We start from the raw sequence: 24,291 nt of genomic DNA on the forward strand, positions 1-24,291 counted from the left end.
GGGGCGATAATTGGCCGAATTAGATTTGTCTTGCTTTTTTGGACCGTATCTACCTGGACAATTTTCCACTTTGTCGAGTAGTGTTATAGCTATATTGGAACAGCTTGGCTGAAGGCGCGGCTAGTTCTGCAGACTACTATATGTGCGGTAAGTGTGTCCAGCAGTGTCTCCTGACAGACCGCATGACGGCACTGGAGCTGCGGATGGACTCACTCTGGAGCATGCGCGATGCTGAGAATGTTGTGGATAGCACATTTAGTGAGTTGGTCATACCGCAGGTAAAGGGTAAGACAGATAGTGAATGGGTGACCAAGAGACATGGCAAGAGCAGGAAGGTAGTGCAGGAGTCCCCTGCAGTCATCTCCCTCCAAAACAGATATACCGTTTTGGATATTGTTGGGAAGATGACTTGCCAGGGGAAGGCACCAGCAGCCAGGTTTATGGTACCATGGGTGGCTCTGCTGCACAGAAGGGCGAGAAAAAGAGTGGGAGAGCTATAGTGATAGGGGACTCTATTGTAAGGGGAATAGATAGGCGTTTCTGCGGCCGCAACCGAGACTCCAGGATGGTATGTTACCTCCCTGGTGCAAGGGTCAAGGATGTCTCGGAGCGGCTGCAGAGCATTCTGGAGAGGGAGGGTGAACAGCCAGTTGTCGTGGTACATGTAGGTACCACCGATTCATAAGTAAGAAGTGGAAAGAGGTCCTACAAGCTGAATTTAGGGAGCGAGGAGTTAAATTTAAAAAGTAGGACCTCAAAGGTAGTAATCTCTGGATTGCTACCAGTGCCACGTGCTAATCAGAGTAGAGGGAGCAGGATAGTTAGAATAAATATGTGGCTTGAGCAGTGGTGCAAGAGGGATGGATTCAAATTCCTGGGACATTGGAACCAGTTCTGGGGGAAGTGGGACTTGTACTAAAGGGACGGTTTGCACTTGGGCAGGACTAGAACTGATGTCCTAGGGGTAACATTTGCTAATGCAGTTCGGGAGTGTTTAAACTAATATGGCAGGGGGATGGGAACCTATGCAGCGAGACAGGGCAAAGTAATATGGAGTCAGAAACAGATGGTAAAAAGCAATAGTGGAAGGCCGAGTAAACAAAGGCAAGAAACAAAAAGGGCCACACTACATCATAATTCTAAAAGGACAAAGGGTGTTAAAAAAAAACAAGCCTGAAGGCTTTGTGTCTTAATGCAATGAGTATCCGTAATAAAGTGGATGAATTAACTGCAAATAGATGTTAACAGATATGATGTGATTGGGATTACAGAGACGTGGCTCCAGGATGATCAGGGCTGGGAACGCAACATCCAGGGGTATTCAACATTCAGGAAGAATAAAATAAAAGGAAAAGGAGGTGGGGTAGCATTGCTGGTTAAAGAGGATATTAATGCAATAGTTAGGAAGGACATTAGCTTGGATGATGTGGAATCTATATGGGTAGAGCTGCAGAACACCAAAGGGCAAAAAACGTTAGTCGGAGTTGTGTACATACCTCCAAACAGTAGTAGTGATGTTGGGGAGGGCATCAAACAGGAAATTAGGGGTGCATGCAATAAAGGTGCAGCAGTTATCATGGGTGACTTTAATATGCATATAGATTGGACGAACCAAACTGGAAGCATTACGGTGGAGGAGGATTTCCTGGAGTGCATAAGGGATGATTTTCAAGACCAATATGTCGAGGAACCAACTAGGGGGGAGGCCATCTTAGACTGGGTGTGGTGTAATGAGAGGGGATTAATTAGCAATCTCGTTGTGCGAGGCCCCTTGGCGAAGAATGACCATAATATGGTGGAATTCTGCATTAGGATGGAGAATGAAACAGTTAATTCAGAGACCATGGTCCAGAACTTAAAGAAGGGTAACTTTGAAGGTATGAGGCGTGAATTGGCTAGGATAGATTGACGAATGATAGTTAAGGGGTTGACAGTGGATGGACAATGGCAGACATTTAGAGACTGTATGGATGAACTACAACAATTGTACATCCCTGTCTGGCGTAAAAAATAAAAAAGGGAAGGTGGCTCAACCGTGGCTATCAAGGGAAATCGGTGATAGTATAAAAGCCAAGGAAGTGGCATACAAATTGGCCAGAAATAGCAGTGAACCCGGGGACTGGGAGAAATTTAGAACTCAGCAGAGGAGGACAAAGAGTTTGATTAGGGCAGGGAAAATAGAGTACGAGAAGAAGCTTGCAGGGAACATTAAGACGGACTGCCAAAGCTTCTACAGATATGTAAAGAGAAAAAGCTTAGTAAAGACAAACGTAGGTCCCCTGCAGTCAGAATCAGGGGACGTCATAACTGGGAACAAAGGAATGGCAGACCAATTGAACAAGTACTTTGATTCGGTATTCACTAAGGAGGATACAAACAACCTTCCGGATATAAAAGGGGTCAGAGAGGGTCTAGTAAGAAGGAGGAACTGAGGGAAATCCTTATTAGTCGGGAAATTGATGGGATTGAAGGCCGATAAATCCCCAGGGCCTGATGGACTGCATCCCAGAGTACTTAAGGAGGTGGCCTTGGAAATAGCGGATGCATTGACAGTCATTTTCCAACATTCTATTGACTCTGGATCAGTTCCTATGGAGTGGAGGGTAGCCAATGTAGCCCCACTTTTTAAAAAAGGAGGGAGAGAGAAAACAGGGAATTATAGACCGGTCAGCCTGACGTCGGTAGTGGATAGAATGATGGAATCAATTATTAAGGATGTCATAGTGCATTTGGAAAGAGGTGACATGATAGATCCAAGTCAGCATGGATTTGTGAAAGGGAAATCATGCTTGACAAATCTTCTGGAATTTTTTGAGGATGTTTCCAGAAGAGTGGACAAGGGAGAACCAGTTGATGTGGTGTATTTGGACTTTCAGAAGGCTTTCGACAAGGTCCCACACAAGAGATTAATGTGCAAAGTTAAAGCACATTGGGGATAGTGTGCTGATGTGGATTGAGAACTGGTTGGCAGATAGGAAGCAAAGAGTAGGAGTAAATGTATACTTTTCAGAATGGCAGGCAGTGACGAGTGGGGTACCACAAGGTTCTGTGCTGGGGCCCCAGCTGTTTACATTGTACATTAATGATTTAGACGAGGGGATTAAATGTATCTCCAAATTTGCGGATGACACTAAGTTGGGTGGCAGTGTGAGCTGCGAGGAGGATGCTATGAGGCTGCAGAGTGACTTGGATAGGTTAGGTGAGTGGGCAAATGCATGGCAGATGAAGTATAATGTGGATAAATGTGAGGTTATCCACTTTGGTGGTAAAAACAGAGAGACAGACTATTATCTGAATGGTGACAGATTAGGAAAAGTGAAGGTGCAACGAGACCTGGGTGTCATGGTACATCAGTCATTGAAGGTTGGCATGCAGGTACAGCAGGCGGTTAAGAAAGCAAATGGCCTTCGTAGTGAGGGGATTTGAGTACAGGGGCAGGGAGGTGTTGCTACAGTTGTACAGGGCCTTGGTGAGGCCACAGCTGGAGTATTGTGTACAGTTTTGGTCTCCTAACTTGAGGAAAGACGTTCTTGCTATTGAGGGAAGGTTCACCAGACTGATTCCCGGGATGGTGGGCCTGACACATCAAGAAAGACTGGATCGACTGGGCTTGTATTCACTGGAGTTCAGAAGAATGAGAGGGGATCTCATCGAAACGTTTAAAATTCTGATGGGTTTAGACAGGTTAGATGCAGGAACAATGTTCCCAATGTTGGGAAGTCCAGAACCAGGGGTCACAGTCTCGGGATAAGCGGCAAGCCATTTAGGACCAAGCTGAGGAGAAACTTCTTCACCCAGAGAATGGTGAACCTGTGGAATTCTCTTATCACAGAAAGTTGTTGAGGCCAATTCACTAAATATATTCAAAAAGGAGTTAGATGTAGTCCTTACTATTAGGGGGATCAAGGGGTATGGCGAGAAAGCAGGAATGGGGTCCTGAAGTTGCATGTTCAGCCATGAACTCATTGAATGGCGGTGCAGGCTCTTAAGGGCCAAATGGCCTACTCGTGCACCTATTTTCTATGTTTTCAGCACTACAGTCGGGGCCCATAGCCTTTTCTGTATCAAATGACCTCAGCCATTTCTTGATATCACACGGAGTGAATCGAATTGGCTGAAGACTGGATTCTGTGATGGTGGGGACCTCAGCAGGAGGCCGAGATGGATCATCCACTCGGCACTTCTTGCTGAAAGTGGTTGTATATGCTTCAGTCTTGTCTTTTGCACTTGTACGCTGTTGCTCCGTCATCATTGAGAATGGGGATGTTCATGGAGCCGCCGCCTCCCATAAGTTGTTTAATTGTCCACCACCATTCACGACTGGATGTGGCAGGACTGCAGAGCTTTGATCTGATACGTTGTTTGTGGGATCGTTTAGCTTTGTCTAAAACCTCTGCTATTTAGCAAGCATGTCGTCCTGTGTTGCTCTTCTACACTCATTGAACCAGGGTTGGTCTCCTGGCTTGATGATGATGGTAGCATGAGGGATATGCCGGGCCATGAAGTTGCAAATCGTGATGGAATACAATTCTGCTGCTGTTCTGAATCTATCCCATTTAACATGATGTAGGGTGTCCTCAGTGTGAAGACGGGACTTCGTCTCCACAATGTCTGCGGTGGTCAGTCCTGGCAATACTGTCATGGACTGATGCATCTGCGACAGGGAGATTGGTGAGGATGAGGTCAAGTGGGTTTCTCCCCCATCACATTGGCATTCTCGCCACCTGCCACAAGCCCAGTCTGGCAGCTATGTACTCTCACTCGGCCAGCTCGGTCACTCGTGGTCCTACCAAGCCACTCTTGCTGATAGACATTGAAGTCCACCATCCAGAGTACATTCTGTGCCCTTGCTACCCTCAGTGCTTCTTCCAAGTGTAGTCAATATGGAGGCGTACTGATTTATCAGCTGAGGGAGGGCGGAATGTAGCAATTTTACTCTTCTGTTTTAAGCTCTTCGAGAGACCAAATTTGTTTTATTGTCAGAAATTTATCATTCTTATGATGTTGTCCTGAAATTAAAGTTACGAGGTTGAACAGGTTTGCCAAGGGCATGATTATGTATTTAAGCATTTTATTTTGTAAATTGTGAAAAATGATGTATACAATATAGATTTAAGCTGTTGCTGATGTTGGGGCTGAGCCTGTATTCAAGATGTCAGTGCATTGTCGATGATTCCATTTGAAACCACTTTTATATGACTGGGACTTTGGGAGAGTGGTGAACATAAGCAGGAGTAGGCTATACGACCCCTCGAGCCTGCTCCACCATTCAATAAAATTGTGGCTGATCTTCGAACACTTTCCTGCCCGATCGCCACATCCCATTGTGCTTAAATGATAACTTGTGCTTAAATGATAACCTGTGCATTCCAAGTGCTGATCTTTTTACTGTTCTTGTGCTTATTAGAAAGTGGTTTTCGTCTTTTGTACCCCCTCATGCCCACTTTGGGGATCCACAAAAGGTTGGGCCCTGGACCCTTAGAGGCACCAAGTTTCCCTTCATTATCTTGTAATGTGCCATTGGCTGCTGGAGTTCTGTGCACCTGCCAACAGTGCACTATCCATATAGAGCTGCTTGATGGGAACCATTGGAACATTCTGAATTGGACACTTCGTTAATACAATAAATAACAGTTGGTGCAGTATTGATGTATGCCATTTGCTGGCACCAGCATATATATATATATATAGGAAGAAGACTTGCATTTATACAGTGCCTTTCACGACCACCGGACATATCAAAGTGCTTTACAGCCAATGAAGTACTTTAAAAAAATAAAAAAAAGTGTAGTCACTGTTGTAATGTGGGAACACAACACCACTCGCTACCAGCTTTTTGTTCACTTTCACTCTTTAAACTCAAAATTGGGCTCCAAAAATATTGTATTCTTGGGTCAAATGTACTCTTAAATGTTGCCGCAAAAATATTAAAATAATTGGTTGACATCAGATGCCTGTGTCTGGGATCATGTCTGAATTTATTCCTCTAACATCATGCCTATGTAAAGTTGTGTCATGTCTTAATAGTATATACTGATATTTTGCATACACACACCATTTCCATATCTCTGCCAACTGACATATAATGTGGAAATATTGCACTTTATCTGTGAACATTGAGTCAGTCCTGCACACTGTCACAAGAGCGCCACTATTGGGTTTACTGACCGTTCCGTTGATGGATGCACTGTGGTGCAATACTGAGTGATGCAGAGCAGGAATCGGTGTTCTGTGCTGATCTTCGCTGGAAGGGAATTTATGGTTGCTCTCAAATTCTTGGGTTAAGGAGAGGGGAAAAAGTGATCTAAAGTTCTGCCTGCTGACCCCTAGCTTTTGTTCCCTGCTGGAAAGCGCTTGGGTGTAGACATTGGCATTACCTCCCTCAGTTGTATGTAACCTCTAAATATTCAACGTCGAGGCCAACTCGTAGAATCACATCCCAGCAGAAATAATCATCTCCAGAGGGAAGAGGTTTGGAAATGAAAATAAAAAGTACTACTTTTTGCTACCCATAGTCCCTGAAAAGTCCTTATTCGTGTATACCATAAAATTGTACAGAACAGCACAGAAGGAAGCTATTTGGTCCATCGAGTCTGCGTCAGCTCTTTCGTAGAACTATCCCACTCCCCGCTCTTTCCCCAAATCCCTGCAGTTTTTTTCGCATTCAATTAGTTATCCAATTCCCTTTTGAAAGCTACTATTAAGTATGTATCCATTACTCTAATCAGGCAGTGCAATCCAAATCCTAACCAGTCGTGTAAAAAAAAAAAAAAATGTTTTTTCCTCATGTCGCCTCTGGTTCTTTTGCCAATCACCTTAAATCTGTGCCCTCTGGTTATCGACCCTTCAGCCATGGGAAATAGTTTTTCTTTATTTACTCTGCCTACACAAGACCACAAGAAATAGGAGCAGGGGCAGGCCATTTAATAAGATCATAGCTGATCTGATCATGGACTCCGTTCCACTTCCCTGCCAGCTCCCCATAACCCTTTATTCCCTTATTGCTCAAAAATCTGTCTATTTCCGCCTTAAATATATTCATTGATTCAGCCTCCACCGCTCTCTGGGGCAGAGAATTCCACAGATTTACAACCCTCAGAAGAAATTCCTCCTCATCCCAGTTTTAAATGGGCAGCCCCTTATTCTGAGACTGTTTCCCTTAGTTTTAGTTTCCCCTATGAGTGGAAATATCCTCTCTGCATCCACCTTGTTGAGCCCCCTCATTCATTATCTTATATGTTTCGATAAGACCACCTCTCATTCTTCTGAACTCCAATGAGTTTAGACCCAACCTACTCAACCTATCTTCATAAGTCAACCACCTCATCTCTGGAATCAACCTAGTGAACCTTCTCTGATGCACCTCCAATGCAAGTATATCCTTCCTTAAATACGGAGACCAAAACTGCACGCAGTCATCACAGGCAGTCCCTCAAAATCGAGGAAGACTTGCTTCCACTCTAAAAGTGAGTTCTCAGGTGACATTACAGTCTCTGTCACAGGTGGGACAAAAAGACGTTGAAGGAAAGGGTGGGTGGGGAGTCTGGTTTGCCGCACACTCCTTCTGTTACCTGCGCGTGATTTCTGCATGCTCTCGGTGACGAGACTCGAGGTGCTTAGCGCCCTTCCGGATGCACCCCCTCCACTTAGGCTGGTCTTTGGCCAGGGATTCTGTTCACCGCGAGGAACAATGGAGTGTCCTCCTCCATTTCGGTTGCCCCCAAAAGTTTGACTCCATCCTCCGCCTGCTCCCCGACGACATGCAAGCCGTGATCCTGACCAATGGATTCACCACAGACCCAATCCATGTCTGGACCGGGGTCAAGCAGGGCTGCACGCAGTACTCCAGGTGTGGCCTCACCAATACTCTACAATTGTAGCAGGACTTCTCTGCTTTTATGCTCTATCCCCCTTGCAATAAAGGCCAACATTCCATTTGCCTTCCTGATTACTTGCTGTACCTGCTAACTTTTGTGTTTCATGCACAAGGACCCCAGATCCCTCTGTACTGAAGCACTTTGCAATTTTTCTCCATTTTAAATTATAATTTGCTTTTCTATTTTTTCTGTCAAAGTGGATAACCTCACATTTTCTTACATTATACTCCATCTGCCAAATTTTTGCCCACTCACTTAACCTGTCTATATGCCTTTGCAGATTTTTTTGTGTCCTCCTCTCAATTTGCTTTCCCACCCATCTTTGTATCATCAGCAAACTTGGCTACATTACACTCGGTCTCTTCATCCAAGTCATTTATATAGATTGTAAATAGCTGAGGCTCCAGCACCAATCACTGCGGCACCCCACTAGTTACTGTTTGCCAACTGGAAAATAACCCATTTATCCCGACTCTTTGTTTTCTGTTAATTAGCCAATCCTCAATCTGTACTAATATATTACCCCCAACCCCGTGAACCTTTATCTTATGCAGTAAACTTTTATGTGGCACCTTATTAAATGCTTTCTGGAAATCCAAATACACCACATCCACTGGTTCCCCCTTAACCATCCTACTCATTACATCCTCAAAGAACTCCACCAAACTTGTCAAACATGATTTCCCTTTCATAAAACCATGCTGACTCTGCTTGATTGAATCATGCTTTTCCAAATGTCCCGCTACTGCTTCCTTAATAATGGACTCCAGCATTTTCCCAACGACAGATGTCGGCTAACTGGTCTATAATTTCCTGCTTTTTGTCTGCCTCCTTTTTTAAATAGGGGTGTTACATTTGCGGTTTTCCAATCCGCTGGGACCTCCCCAGAATCCAGGGAATTTTGGTAGATTACAACCAATGCATCCACTATCTCTGCAGCCAATTCCTTTAGGACCCTAGGGTGCAAGCCATCAGGTCCAGGGGACTTCTCTGTTTTAGTCCCATTATTTTACCGAATACTACTACTTTAGTGATTCCTCCCTCCCATAGCTCTTCATGGTTTTAAACACCTCTCAAATCTCCTTAGCCTTCTCTACTCTGAGGAGAACAACCCCAGCTTCTCTAGTCTATCCACGTAACTATAATCCTTCATCCCTGGAACCATTCCAGTAAATCTCTCCTGTACCCTCTCCAATACCTTCACGTCCTTCTGTAAAGATTTGGACACCACACTCCAGCTGGGGCGAGCCAGTGCTTTATATAGGTTTAGCATAACTTCCAGCCTTTTGTACTCTATACCTCCATTTATAAAGCCCAGGATTCCATTTGCTTTATTAACTGCTTTGTTAACCTGTCCTGCCATCTTCAATGATTTGTGCACAAACACCCCTAGGTCTCGCTGTTCTTGCACTACCTTTAAACTTGTACCATTTAGTATGTACGGTCTCTCCTCATTCTTCCTACCAAAATGTATCACCTCACACTTTTCTGCGTTGAATTTCATCTGCCGTGTCCGCCCATTCCAGCAGCCTGTTTATGTCCTCGTGAAGTCTATCACTGTCCCCCTCACTGTTTACTCCACTTTCAAGTTTCATGTCATCTGCACATTTTGATATGCCCTGTACTTCCAAGTCGTTAAGGTATATCAAAAACTGCAGTGGTGCTGGTGCTGGTACTGACCCCTGGGGAATACCACTGTCTATCACCTCCAGTCCGAAAAACAGCCATTCACCACAGCTGTTTTCTGTCCTGTAGCTAATTTATACCCCATGCAACTATCTAAAAGAAAAAGTATTCTGATTTGGAGGAAAGCTTTAGACTCGTGGAATGGGGCAGGATTTAATTTAGCCCTATTTTGAATATTATCCCTCAAATAATGGATCGCCAGGAATGAGTACAAGGCTGTAAACTACTTGTGCGTTCAGTTGATGTAAATTGTAAGAGCATATCTCGACTATCTTGCAGCAATCATCAGGCTCCTGAGATCTGATTGTAGTCTTGTGGTAACTTTTTTTTAATGTGTATATGGTGGGGGTGATCACTTTCAGTCTGAGACAGTTTTGGATATCTGCTTGCTTGCCAAAATGTGTACTTGATCCATATTGACATCCACACAACTAAATTAATTATTTCTGATGTCATTGCTGTAGGCTTACTAAAAATAATCTACATTTGATTACTGGAAAAATCCATGACTGCAATAGTGAGTGTACAAGGTGGAAGAAAATCTCTCCACTCTGAATCCTGTTTGTCTCTCTCTCTCTCTCTCTCTCTCTCTCTCTAGTCAAATGTTTGCAGATGGGTAGCAATAAGCATTTGCAATTTCATATTTGTGAAGCTCAATTGGGCCAAAAGTGAACTCCAAATGCTCAGCTTCTGCAGGATAAAGTATTCACACTCAGCATAACTCGGCACAAGCTCTATATGATTCAGCTACCCGCTGCTTTTTACCAATTAAAACATTTACTCATCTGGTGTAGCAGTTAGGGGCACTGATTGGGCTCCGTGGAGGACTGAGGGTGGTGGGTGGGGGGAGGAAATCAACTGGGGTTCCTATCGGCTAATTCATTCGCTTGCACATCAACACCAAGATCATCATCCTTGTTTTCAGACCCCTCCATGGTGTTGCCATACCATATTTGGGCAATCTTCTCCAGCACATGTTCTCCATCTTTTAATTTCCGAGGGTCCCCTCCCGTGGTATAAAAATTCCGCGGCCACCCTGTAACACAACACAAATATTCTTTCTGTATAAACATTAGTTATTACTAGCTCTATTACACCTTGCGTAAAGAAGAATTTATTAAGTCCTAAAATAACACAAGCAAAATGCAGCGGACGCTGGAAATCTGTAATAAAAACAAGAAACCCTGGAAATACTCATCGGGTCAGGCAGTATCTGTTGAGAGAGAAACAATTAACTTTTTCCAGTTCTGATGAAAGGTCATTGACCTGAAATGTTAACTCTGTTTCTCATCCTTATTTTCAAATCCCTCGCCCCTCCCTATCGCTGTAAGCTCCTCCAGCCCCCCCCCCCCCCCCCACCGAGATGTCTGCGCTCCTCTGATTCTGTCCTGAGCATCCCTGATTATAATCGCTCAACCATTGGTGGCCGTGCCTTCTGTTGCCAAGGCCCTTAGGTCTGGAACTCCCTCCCTAAACCTCTCCGCCTCCCTAGACCTCCCTTTTCTCCTTCAATATGCTCCTTAAAACCTACCTCTTTGACCAAGCTGCGCTAATTTCTGCTTATGCGGTTCGGTGTTACATTTGTATCGCCCAATACTCCTGTGAAACGCCTTGGGACTACGTTAAAGGTGCTATATAAATACGCATTGCTGTTGTTGTTTCTCTCTCCACAGATGCTGCCTGACCTGAGTATTTCCAACATTTTCTGTGTTAATCCTAAATTGATGTTGTGCCCATTTGCTGCCCAAGGGCTGCTCCACCCCAGCAACCATTTGCTTAACAGGGAATGAACCAGGAGCAACAGACCCAGTGCTCACTGCAGGCTTGTTTTGTGCACACTCGGTCGGACTGGACCAAAATTCCAGGTCCATGTTCTTCATTTTGGAACGGGCCGTCGCTCTTATTTCGATACCGGCCCCCCCCCCCCCGACCAGGCAGTGAAAGCCAGCGACATGAAATAACACACCAGTAATGGCGGAGGTGGATGGAGCCGGAGAGAAATGGAGAAATAAACAGAGCCCCTCCATTAGGGTCAGCCCATCTGCCCGTCATCTTTTCACCAGGACTATGTAAAGGCAGTTTCTAGTTGTATTCCTGTGTGGAACAAGAGAGGATGGCAGATGTAATGTGGGCCACATTCTCTACATGATAAATCTTTATTTGAAAGTTGCAGCATCCTTGCACTTTGGCCCAGTTTTGTAAATTGATGAGAAGTATGTTGTGCCCTGCAGTGTTTCGTGCCGATAATTTAACAGCTTAAGCTCCTCGTAACTGACTATAACTTAAGAATTGAGAAATATTAATAAGTTGGTCATGCCTATGATAAAATGTAGGCAAGCTTGTCCATTCATTGATGGTTGTAATGTCTGATTTCCTTGATTGTTCTGCAGTTTTGTACATCGGTAGAGAATTTATTTTTCAAGGCTCAAATTAATGTTACTTACCAAATTAATCCTAGCTTTTGTTTTCCAAGTCAGCTTGTCACACCCAAAATTGTTCTTGCATGGCTAGAAGACTAGGTCTCCATTTTCTGAATTGGCCTCCCGGGTGCAACAGATATGGACTAGTTAATTCCAATAAAAATTCAGACACAGATGGTTGGCTGGCTTGTGCACTTTTGGATCACGGTTCAATTTTGGGTCAAGGTGCAATTATACACTAGGGTTGGGGCTGCTGTTTAACAGCCAACGTGTAAATCAAATTCCATTTTAACTGAATGGCATTGCAGGGTTTTTACCAGTGTGATGTGGGTTGTATTTCTCTTAATTCCTTCCATTTTGTAATTAAGGCTACTCCCTGTAGCTTATATCCACTGAATTAGAATCATAGAAATTTATGGCACAGAGGAGGCCATTTGGTCCGTCGTGTTTGTGCTGGCCAAAAGAGTTACCCAGCCCAATCTCTCACCTCCCCACCCAAGTGCTGCAGGCCACAGCACTTCAAGTTCATATCCATTTAAACGTGATGTGGTTTCTGCCCCCTGCCCCCAGGCAGCGAGTTCCAGACTGCAACCATCCTCCAGCCAAAAATAGTTCTCTAATCAAATTAGTCACATTTTATTTTCATTGTGGGATTTCGGGAATTTTTGTTTTAACTGTTTTAGGGATTGTAATTCTATATTTCTATTCCTTTTTGCATGAAACCAGTAAATGGTGCCCCTAGTCAGTATGATGATAGGCTCAGCCTGTTTACTAGGTTGACGGGAACGTTATAGTTCTGGTAGTAGATTGAAATACCTACGAACAAGTCACCAGCGTGGCAGCAAGCAACTTCACATTTGACGGTGAGGCCTGTGATCAAGAATCAACAGTATTGGAGTCAAGTAGAAGCACATAGTCACTTTTCATCATCCAGTCGCAGTTATACTTTTGACTTGATTTAGGATTACTGAGTAGAAACTGGATACTAAAGGAACAGCAGAATTAAGAGTTGCAGCTTTTGAATTTGGCCCTCTAGGCTCAAATTAGTACCACTGGTGACTGGCCCATGACCAATGTCAACATAGCCTGTCTTCACCGAACAATTGTGTGTGTAAGATATAGTTAGTAGCTGCTTTGTTTCTATTTTGCTTTCAGACCAGTGGCCCGTCAGCTGTCGGTCTTGCAACCGTAAAAGGACACTCCTAGGGTATGATTCTACAGATGGCCTTGTTTGAGTATTTGTTTGAAAAATATATTCATATGAGTAGTTTTCCTGAACAAAACTACGATTCAGAAGTTTAAAACAAAATTTAAATTTATCACAAGTTGGCTGGCACGGGCCCACGTTGTTTTTGCCATTTTTCAGGTTAGGTGTTGAAACGTGACTCGTCATCCAATTAAGAACATAAATAGGAATAGGCCATACGACCCCTCGAGCCTTCTCTGCCATTCAGTAAGATCATGGCTGATCTTCCACCTCAACTCCACTTTCCTGTTCAATCCCCATATCTCGTGAATATACTCAACAATTAAGCATCCGCAGCACTTTGGGGTAGAGAATTTCAAAGATTCACAACTCTCTTAATGAAGAAATTCCTCCTCATCTCAGTCTTAAATGGCCTCTTCCTTATCCTGAGATTGTGCCCCCTAGTTCTAGACTCGATCCAGGGGAAACAACCTCAGCATCTACCCTGTCAATCCCCCTCAGAATCTTGTGTCTCAAAGAGATCACCTCTCATTATTCTAAACTCCACAGAGAGTATAGACCCAATCTACTCGATCTCTCCTCGGGACAACCCTTTTATCCCAGGAATCATTCTAGTGAACCTTCATTGCACTGCTCCCAACAAAGCCAGCAATGGCCAGGCTCTGGGGACAGTGACTTGGTGACAACACGCCATTTCTCAGTGCTTGGCTTTGGAAATAGAGCAAAGGTGGCAACTCTGATTTGGCAGTCCAGCCACAAAATAGTACAGGGTACTTGTTTTTTTAAATTACTCTCAGGTACATTTTGCACAGATTGGTAAGCCCATTTGTATGGCTTTATTCTGAAGTATTTCTTTAATCTTGATATTTAAAATTGATTTAAAAAAAAAAAGAAAGTATCTTAGCAACTGGTGTCTTGGTACTGCATCGCCCTGAGTCACAAAGAACATTCTTAGGACTGCACTACAGCTAGCTTTGTGAATAGAACAGCTTGTATTTTGTAGGCCACCACTGTGTATTTTCTGCACAGTGCGGTTTTTGGGTACATTCTTTTAAGGCTGAAATAACAGAGAAAGCCATTGTCCTCAATTAGGTGATGCGTTAACTGGAAAGGTGGAAAATACTTCCCCAGCTGCCAAAGCATACGAGATAAGACTAAGTGTGTGAACATTTTTAAATGCTGCAAAGATTTTCAGTATTCAAAGGTTAATCTGTAGAAGGCACCTTTCCAATGTATGCTAGAATTTCCATAGCAACGCTTTAGAGATGGCAGCATTTGGACGCTCTACTGTTATCTGCATAGAAATGTCTAGAATATGATTTTTGTGCGTGTTTCTATCGCCATCATTTTTTCTTGAGGTTGATGTTTAAACAGTAATAAAGCAATATGCAGATACGGAAGGTCTCCATTTGAAGAAGTACAGAGTGGCAAATAATTAACTACTCTAGCTTTGTTTCAATGAAACAATTTTATACGGTGTGCAGGAACAGACCTGGAGGTTCAGATACGCAAAACTTTGAAGGTGGCAGGGCAAGTTGATAAGGCTGTTTTTAAAAAAAAAAAGTGCATTGGGTATTTGGCTTAATGGAGCCATGAAGTTGTGCCTAAACCTTTTATAAATGACTGGTTAGCTGTTACCCAGAGTATTGTGTCCAATTCTGGGCAGCACACTTTAGGAAGGATGTGGAGGCCTTGGAGAAGTTGCAGAGGAGATTTACTGGATGAGTAACTTCAGTTATATGGAGACTACAGAAGCTGGTATTGTTCTTGGAGCAGAGAAGGTTGAAGGCAGATTTAATGGAGGTGTTCAAAATTATGAGGGACTTTGGTAGAGTAAATTGCAAGAATCTGTTTCCACTGGCGGGAGGGTCAGTAACCAGAGGACACAGATTAGCAAAAGATGCAGGGGTGGGGGAGGTGAAGACAATTTTTTGCGTATAGTGCGTTGTGTTCTGAAATGTAGATTCAGTAATAACATTCAAAAAGGAATTGGATATATACTTGAAAAGGGAAAATTTGCAGGGTTATGGAGAAAGAGCAAGGGAGTGGGACTATATGGATAACTCTGTCAAAGTACGGCACAGACACGATGGGCTGTGAACGGCCTCCTATGCTGTATGATTTTAGGATTCCAATACCTATTATTTGTCTCTCTTTCTTTCTGATGGCGGTTCCCATCTCCCCTACTCTTACCCCATCCCCAGCTTCTAGCATGGTGCTCAAATAATGTCACTGGGCGAAGACTGTACTCCAGCACCAAGTATTTGAATTGTTTTTTTACATTCTTAATTGTGCGCTGATCTATTGGAATTCCAAAGATTGAATTTCTTATCGATCCACCAGTCAGTTATTCTGCACAGAGTCTCAAAAGTTTCCTACTATTTAATTAATATCCTGCCCAGGCTTGACGTATTTTTTTTATTTGTTGATCTTACAAAGCATGTTTTTTAGAAACCCAAATTGTTCTGATCCAAGAACTGTGGAAACCAAAATTCTATTTCCATTATTTGAATATGGTGTGACATCTTGAAGCAATGACTTAAAACAAAGTTGAGACAGTGTAAGTTTCAAAAGAAAGTAACTTATTTCGTAACTTTTGGGGTATGAATTGTATATTTGCTGTTGCAGGTGGGGCTGAGTTCCAGTTTCTCAGACCATTGTGACATTCACTTTCTGTAATTTATGGTGAAATGCCTTATAATGCAGTTTGGATAAAATCATCCAACAGTCAGTATTTTTAATTTAACTATACATTAAAGGTTAGCTTTGCACAACCTCTACTTTAAAAAAAAAATTGTTCACGGGATGTGGGTGTCGCTGGCAAGGCCGGTGTTTATTGCCCATCCCTAATTGCCCCTTGAGAAGGTGGTGGTGAGCCGCTGCCTTGAACCGCTGCAGTCTGTGTGGTGAAGGTGCTGTTAGGGAGGGAGTCCCAGGATTTTGACCCAGCGACGATGAAGGAACGGCGATATCTTTCCAAGTCAGGATGGTGTGTGACTTGGAGCTGATGTTCCCGTGCGCCTGCTACCCCTGGTCGAGGTCGTGGCTTTGGGAGGCACTGTGTCCTTGTGGTCTCCCCTCTCTTGCAGTCATTTTTCATTGGCCTAAATTATGTAGTATTGAATGCAATGTGAGATTTCCTCCATAAGAATCACCCACATACTCTATATTAAAGCCATGTCTTGTATTGTATTACACTATTTTAGTTGGGACTCGGGTTTCGAACTCGTGCCACCAGACACTAATTGATATTGTTTTGAGCATATTAAATGGTTTTATAGCAGTTAAAGTATTTAATACTTCCAGCAAATTGAAAGTGCACATCAACAAAGTTCAAGAGAGTTGGAACTTTTTCAATAAGGCACCGAACAGGCAACTGCATTAAATGCAAGTGTACGGCAGCCAGTTAGTCCAGTCCTGTGGGTTGCACTGTATCCATAATCCTGTCACTCCGATTTTTACCTGTTTCCTTTATTTCACTGAGTGCTTTGAAATGTTGCAGCTTGTTTTTCTATCGATATTGGAGTAGTTTTAGGTATTTGAGTCTTTTGGAATGGAAAGAAAATGTGCATCAATGAGTTAACTCTTTTTTGGGGGCATGTGTTTGATTTTGTCAACATGGTATTTATCACATTTTGTGCTCTTTTTGACAGTGGAAACGAGTGGTCTAAGAGAGACCCTTCCCACTCCGTTGATTGTCAAAACCGAAGCTAATTGCCTGCCCCCAGCTGCTAAACCACTCGACATCTGCTTCTGAACTCGCCTCCGGCCTCCTCCAATTAGACATGGCAGGACCCGTGCCAAGCAGGGCCAGAGTTTACACTGATGTAAACACACACAAACCAAGAGAATACTGGGATTACGAATCTCATGTGGTGGAATGGGGGTAAGTTCTTCAGATGGTTTTGTTTGAATATCCAGCAACAAATGCATTTATATAGCGTCTTTCGCGACCACGGAATATCCCAAAATGCATCACAGCCAATAGATTATGTTAGTGTAGTCATTGTTGTTTTACAGGTAAATGTACAACCAATTTGCGCACAATAAGGTTCTACAAGCAGCATAGAAAATAGGTGCAGGAGTAAGCCATTCGGCCCTTCGAGCCTGCACCACCATTCAATATGATCATGGCTGATCATGCAACTTCAGTACCCCATTCCTGCTTTCTCTCCATACCCCTTGATCCCTTTAACCGTAAGGGCCCCATCTAACTCCCTTTTGAATATATCTAACGAACTGGCCTCAACAACTTTCTGTGGTAGAGAATTCCACAGGTTCACAATTCTGAGTGAAGAAGTTTCTCCTCATCTCGGTCCTAAATGGCTTTACCCCTTATCCTTAGACTGTGACCTCTGGTTCTGGACTTCCCCCACAACGGGAACATTCTTCCTGCATCTAACCTGTCCAATCCCGTCAGAATTTTATATGTTTTTATGAGGTCCCCTCTCATTCTTCTAAATTCCAGTGAATATAAGCCTAGTCGATCCAGTCTTTCTTCATGTGTCAGTCCTGCCATCCCAGGAATCAGTCTGGTGAACCTTCGCTGCACTCCCTCAATAGCAAGAATGTCCTTCCTCAGATTAGGAGACTAAAACTGCACACAATATTCAAGGTGCGGTCTCACCAAGGCCCTGTACAACTGCAGTAAGACCTCCTTGCTCCTATACTCAAATCCCCTAGCTATGAAGGCCAACATGCTATTTGCCGCCTTCACTGCCTGCTGTACTTGCATGCCAACTTTGAATGACTGATGTGCTATGACATCCAGGTTTCGTTGCATCTCCCCTTTTCCTAATCTGTCACCATATCGATAATATTCTGCCTTCCTGCTTTTGCAACCAAAGTGGATAACCTCACATTTATCTACATTATACTGCATCTGCCATGCATTTGCCCACCCGCTTAACCTGTCCAAGTCACCCTGCAGCCTCTTAGCATCCTTCTCACAACTCACCCAACTTAGTGTCATCTGCAAACTTGGAAATATTACATTCAATTCCTTCGTGTAAATCATTAATGTACATTGTAAATAGCTGGGATCCCAGCACTGAACCTTGTGGTACCCCACTAGTCACTGCCTGCCATTCTGAAAAGGACCCGTTTATTCCTACTCTTTGCTTCCTGAGATGAATGACCAGATAATCTGTTTTGGTGGCGCAGGTTGAGTGAATTAATATTGGCCAGGCCACTAGGAGAACTCCCTGCTCCTTGAGTGCTGTGGGATCATTCAGGTCCACCTGAACAGGCTATGTAACTTCTCATCTGAAGCAGGGCACCTCAGATGATGCAGCACTCCCTCAGTTCTGCATTGTAGTGTAAGCCTAGACTTTGTGTTCAAGTCCTGGAGTGTGGCTGGAACCCACAACCGTCCGACTCAGACATCAGAGCGCCGACTACTAACCGCTGAGCAAATTAACACTTGCCACATTAATCTTGGAGCCCAGTTGTTAAGATTTTTTTTCTTTTTCCCCCCCCCCCCCCCCTCTCCTCCCGAGGGCATTTACTTTTTGCTGAGGTATGTTTCCACAGGTGTTAGAACATGTGCTTCACAATGTGTTGCAGTTGGAGTATTTGAAATGCTTCAGAAACTTGGAAGTTTACTTCGAGAACTGTCAAAGAATAAATATGATTTATAAAGCAGCCTTGTTCCATACATGTTTTCGCTTTGGAGAATTTGGTGTAGTCTGTTCTGTTGCAATAAATTGAAATGTTAATTGAATTGATAAATGTCTCTTTTTGTAATGTGGCTAAATTTTATAGTTGCTCCTTCATACTTTTTGTTATTTGATACCACACTTTACAAAGGATTCATCAAATAAATACTCCACATAATCAACATTAAAATGTCTTATTTTGGCTTGGCAGCTGAGTTTTATCATGGGTTAGATGTAGCTGTATTTTGTTCAATTCCTTCTCCTTCACAATTTGCATGTTGGCATTATTTTAGTAAAATTTCAGTAGATCAAATGTCATTGGACCCTTGTCAGACTAGTTATCTGCAGATGTTAAGGTGCACTTGTTAACAGCAATCAGCAAAAATAGGCTAACTACTTGCTTGCAGCAAAGTGAGTGCACTTTGCACCGTGTTCCTGAACTAGACTGGAAGTGAATTCCCTTCTGCATCTAAATGAATGAATAACTGCAGTAGTGTGTGGCACTTGGCCTGCAGCTGGGAATGTAACCGGCTGTTCCCAGAACAGGACTCTGAGCTATTCTGGAAGGTTTTAACCTCCTTACAGTTTCCTGAATTAATATAGACCTTGTGTTTACTGTTCTTGGATGGTGATTTGGATGAGAATTTGTTTGGTGGTGCCTTTAATTACTTTTGGTTCTACATGTGTCAGATTTGTTGTTGTGGCTTATTCTATCTAGTTTTCAGGCATTGCCATCATCTACTGAGCACCTTTTGAATTATGTTGTGCACTGCCAGCCACCTTTATCCGACGTCCAATTTGATTTTTCTTGAAGTGAATGCATGAGTGGTAAAATTGTACTGCTCCTAAACCATGGTCCTGAGAGAGTTTTTGGTGTCTGCAATGCTATTTTAGGTTTTTCTCTCTCTCATTTTTTTGTTTAAGTAACCATTGTCTGCTTAAAGGTGAATCAGCTGTCATTTTGGGGCTCAATTTTGCCCAAGTCCATTTTCTGGCGTATTGCCAGAGTTACGCCGGGTTTTTAGGTCCAGAAATGTGCCAGAAAAACGTGTCCAAACTTTCCCCGATATTTATACTGCAATCCGGAGCCACAAAGCATGGCCAGTCGCCTCGGGGAGGGTGGAGCCTGCTGTCTGCGCCGAAAAATGCAGCCGGGCCTTCTGCGCATGCGCGAGAGAAAAACTTGCGTTTTTGGCGTTGCTGCAATGGACACGCATGTGCAGTACAGCTCCGAGTTGGCAATTGAGATGCCTCCAGACCGGGACCGGGATCTCGAGGGCACTGCAGCTTAAGGTAAGTGCGCTTTTAAAAATTTCTATTCTACAGGGTTTACAGAGAAGTGCTCCCTCCCCCGCGGACCCTGACCCCGAGTGCCTTCCTGGTCCGCTCTGCTCCCCGCCCTTAGCCCAAGCCAGTAAATCGGAGGCCGTTCGGCCTGGGCTAGGGATGGGAAGCGGAGTGGACTGGGAAGGCACTAGGGGCCAGGAGGAGGTTGGCGGGGGAGAGAGTGGACGGACCGGCAAGCCCTTCGGCCTGGGCTAGGGGTGGAGAGTGGAGCAGAGTGGACTGGGAAGGCACTCTGGGCCAGGAGAGGCAACCCAAAAATGGCATCTCACCTATTGACTTGTATTGAATGGCGTGAAGTTCCTGTGTTAACATTGTAGATGCAGACTAAACTCACCACAAAATGTTAGGGTTTGTCCATTATAGTCTTGAGTATCCTTTTAACGGTGTGGTAAGTCTTAATTACTGCACAACAACCACTCTGGCTGACGTGCTTGCCAGTCAGTCTGCTCCGCTCCGCTTCCTGCCCTAGCCCAGGCCGAATGGCCTCGATTTACTTACCTGCGCCAATTTCTTTAACTCACCACAAGGGTTTTCTCGAGAGGCCACATACACTGGCCTAAGCAGAAATGGAGTAACTATCAGCTGGCCAAAGTTCACCTAAATGGCCAGAATTGGCGTAGGTGGCTGGTTACGCCCTCTTTGGATGAAAAAAAAACATACCTAAAAAAAGTAACGAAATGAATTACGCTGATGCACATTGATTGATTGGGGAAGTATGGATTTTTAAGTTGGGCCAGAAAAAGCAGCCTGCTCCAAAAAAATGGCCGAAATCACTGGGGAAAATTGAGCCCTTTGTCGCTTTTCTCTGCTATTCTCATGTGGCCTGCCTATCTCTTCCCTTACAGTCACTGTCTCCTGATGTCTTTCCATCTAAGAAAGAAAGACTTGGATTTATATAGCGCCTTTCACGACCACCGAACATCTCAAAGCGGTTTGCAGCCAATGAAGTACTTTTTAACGTGTAGTCACTGTTGTAATGTAGGAAACTCAGCAGCCAATGGGCACACAGCAAGCTCCCACACACAGCAATGTGATAATGACCAGATAATCTGTTCTTGTTATGTTGATTGAGGGATAAATATTGGCCAGGACACTGGGGTAACTTCCCTGCTCTTCAAAATAGTGCCGTGGGATCTTTTATGCCCACCTGAGCAGGAAGACGGGGCCTCGGTTTAATGTCTCACCTGAAAAACAGCACTTCCGACAGTGCAGCACTCCCTTGCACTGCACTGGAGTGTCAGCCTCGATTTTATGTGCCCTGGAGTGGGACTTGAACTCTCAACCTTCTGACTCCGAGGCGAGTGTGCTACCCACTGAGCCACAGCTCACACTGACATCTACCTGACCGTGCAAGCTTCCAGCTTCTTTATACATTTCAGTATTGTCACATTTCAACAACCAAGCTCCAACTGAGAGAGAAACCCATGTGGCCCCTTCACGTAACATCACAGCATGTTATCCCATTATGGGCTCTGGATGCTATTAGGTCTGCACATAATTGGTGCAAATATCAATTTTATAAGCATTTAAAAAAACATATAAAATAGCCCCCCAAAATTAGAATGTAGAACAAGGTTAGTACCTGTGGATGGCCAAAAAACAAAACATTTCCATGTTGGGCATTTTTGTAATCATTGCTGGGATGTGGGCATCACTGGCAAAGCCAGCATTTATTGCCCATTCCTAATTGCCCTTGCGAAGGTGGTGGTGAGCTGCCTTCTTTAACTGCTGGTGAAGGTACTCCCACAGTGCTGTTAGGGAGGGAGTTCCAGGATTTTGACCCAACGGCGATATATTTCCTAGTCAGGATGGCGTGTGACTGGGAGGGGAACTTGCAGGTGATGCTGTTCCCATGCGCCTGCTGCCCTTGTCCTTCTAGGTGGTAGAAGTCGCGGGTTTGGGAGGTGCTGCCGAAGAAGCCTTGGCGAGTTGCAGATCATTTTGTGGATGGTACACACTGCAGCCATGGTGTGCCGGTGGTGGATGGGGTGCCAATCAAGCAGGCTGCTTTGTCCTGGATGGTGTCAAGCTTCTTGAGTGTTGTTGGAGCTGCACTAATCCAGGCAAGTGGAGAATATTCCATCACATTCCTGACTTGTGCAATTCATTGCTGTGGTGTCCCTGCACCTTGCTACAAATTCACACGAGGCATGTATTGCAGACACGGCCACTCTGTGACCTTAACCTTTATTCCCAAGACCAAGGAGTACTGACCTTAGGTGGGACCTCCCCTTTTATACCTGGAAACCCAGGTGAGGAGTGTCTCCCACAAGTTCAGCCTCTGTGGTCAGGGTGTGCATTTCTAGGGTACAAGTACAGTGTACAGGAGTTGCATGAAGGTTACAGTTACATGAAGATTACCGTTGCATGATGGTTACATACATGACATCACCTTTGCATCTTTTTGTGTCAAAGGTTAAGTCTTTCAGGTGGGCGATGCTCTCGTGGAGCGCCGCAGTTGTGGCTCTGGTGGCTGAGCCTTGGCATGCGTCTCTGTCACCTGAGGTGATTCCGGGCTGGCCGCAGGGACTGTGCATGCTGTGGACTGTCCTTGTTGCTCGTCCACTGGCAGTGGTGTGGGTGACATCTCATGCTCTTCGTCAGGTTCCTCCGTGCCAATACTGAACCTTTTCTTTACTTGGTCCAAGTGTTTGCGACATATCCGCCCATTGTTTAGTCTGACCGCTATGACCCTATTCTCCTCTTTGCCAATTACAGTGCCCTCAAGCAACTTGGGCCCCTAAGCATGGTTAAGAACAATTACCGGGTCATCCATTTCTATACACCTCCCCCTTGAGTTTCGATCATGGAACTTGGTTTGGGACTGGCGCTTGCCCTCAACAATGTCTGCCAGGACTGGGTGGATGAGGGACAGCCGCGTTTTAAGCGTGCGTTTCATGAGTAGTTCCGTTGGCGGGACTCCCGTGAGCGAGTGCGGGCGGGACTTGTAGGCCAGCAGGAGACACGATAGGCGGTACTGAAGGGAGGGTCCTTGGATGCGTAGCATGCCCTGTTTTATGACTTGGACCGCACGTTCCGCCTGGCCATTGGAAGCCGGCTTGAACGGCGCTGTCCGGACGTGTTTGATACCATTGCCCGACATGAACTCCTGGAATTCATGGCTGGTGAGATTGTCACTGACCAGGATGTCCGGCAAGCCGTGGGTTGCAAAAACTGTACGCAGACTCTCCACGGTGATGGATGTTGTGCACGAGTTTAATATGATGCACTCGCTCCATTTCGACTATGCATTGACAACGATCTGGAACATTTCCCCCATGAACGGGCCCGCATAGTCTTCATGACCATGGCCTGGTGGGCCAAGGCCACGGGCTGAGTGAGGCCTCCCTGGGGGCATTGCCCAGCTGGGCAAACGTCGTGTACCTGCGAACCCAGTGTTCCAGGTCTGAGTCAATCCCCGGCCACCATACATGTGACCGGGCAATGGCCTTCATTAACACGATGCCAGGCTGCTCGCTGTGGAGTTCCCTGATGAACGCTTCCCTTCCTTTCTGAGGCATGACTACCCGGCTGCCCCATAGCAGGCAGTCGGCTTGGATGGAGAGCTCATCCATCCATCCATCTCTGAAACGGTCTGACCTCCTCGGTGCACGCCCTGTGTGTGGGTGCCCAATCCCCAGTCAGGACACATTTCTTTATCATGAATAGGGGGGGGTGTCTCTGTTGGTCCAGAGTTTGATCTGGCGGGCTGTGATGGGGGAGCCTGCGGTGTCAAAAGCCTCAACGGCCATGACCATCTCAGTACTCTGCACCGACGCCCCCTCGTGGTGGCCAGTGGGAGCCTGCTGAGTGCGTCAGCGCAATCTTCGGTGCCTGGCCGGTGCCGTATGGTGTAGTCATATGCAGCCAGCGTGAGGGCCCATCACTGTATGCGAGCTGACGCATTGGGATTGACAGCCTTGCTGTCGGACAACAGGGATGTTAACGGCTTGTGGTCTGTCTCTAGCTCGAACCGTCTACCGAAAAGGTACTGGTGCATCTTTTTCACACCGTAAACACAAGCGAGTGCTTCCTTTTGAACCATGCCATATCCACGCTCTGCCTGGAAGAGTGACCTGGAGGCGTAAGCCACTGGT

At 44.9% G+C, this 24,291-nt stretch overlaps 1 protein-coding gene across 2 annotated transcripts in view; it reads left to right on the forward strand.

Annotated features, from left to right (window-relative positions):
* The window catches only part of LOC139277637 (casein kinase II subunit alpha), a 121,321-nt gene that overhangs the window by 21,276 nt on the left and 75,754 nt on the right, over window positions 1-24,291 (forward strand). For both annotated transcript variants that reach the window (XM_070896380.1, XM_070896378.1), the window contains one exon: window positions 16,844-17,076. In XM_070896380.1, the coding sequence (XP_070752481.1) occupies window positions 16,976-17,076 (101 nt within the window). In that variant the 5' untranslated portion in view covers window positions 16,844-16,975. The remainder of the gene's footprint in view (window positions 1-16,843; window positions 17,077-24,291) is intronic.

The sequence above is a fragment of the Pristiophorus japonicus genome, chromosome 12 (genome assembly GCF_044704955.1).
Source record: "Pristiophorus japonicus isolate sPriJap1 chromosome 12, sPriJap1.hap1, whole genome shotgun sequence".
NCBI lineage: Eukaryota > Metazoa > Chordata > Chondrichthyes > Pristiophoridae > Pristiophorus > Pristiophorus japonicus.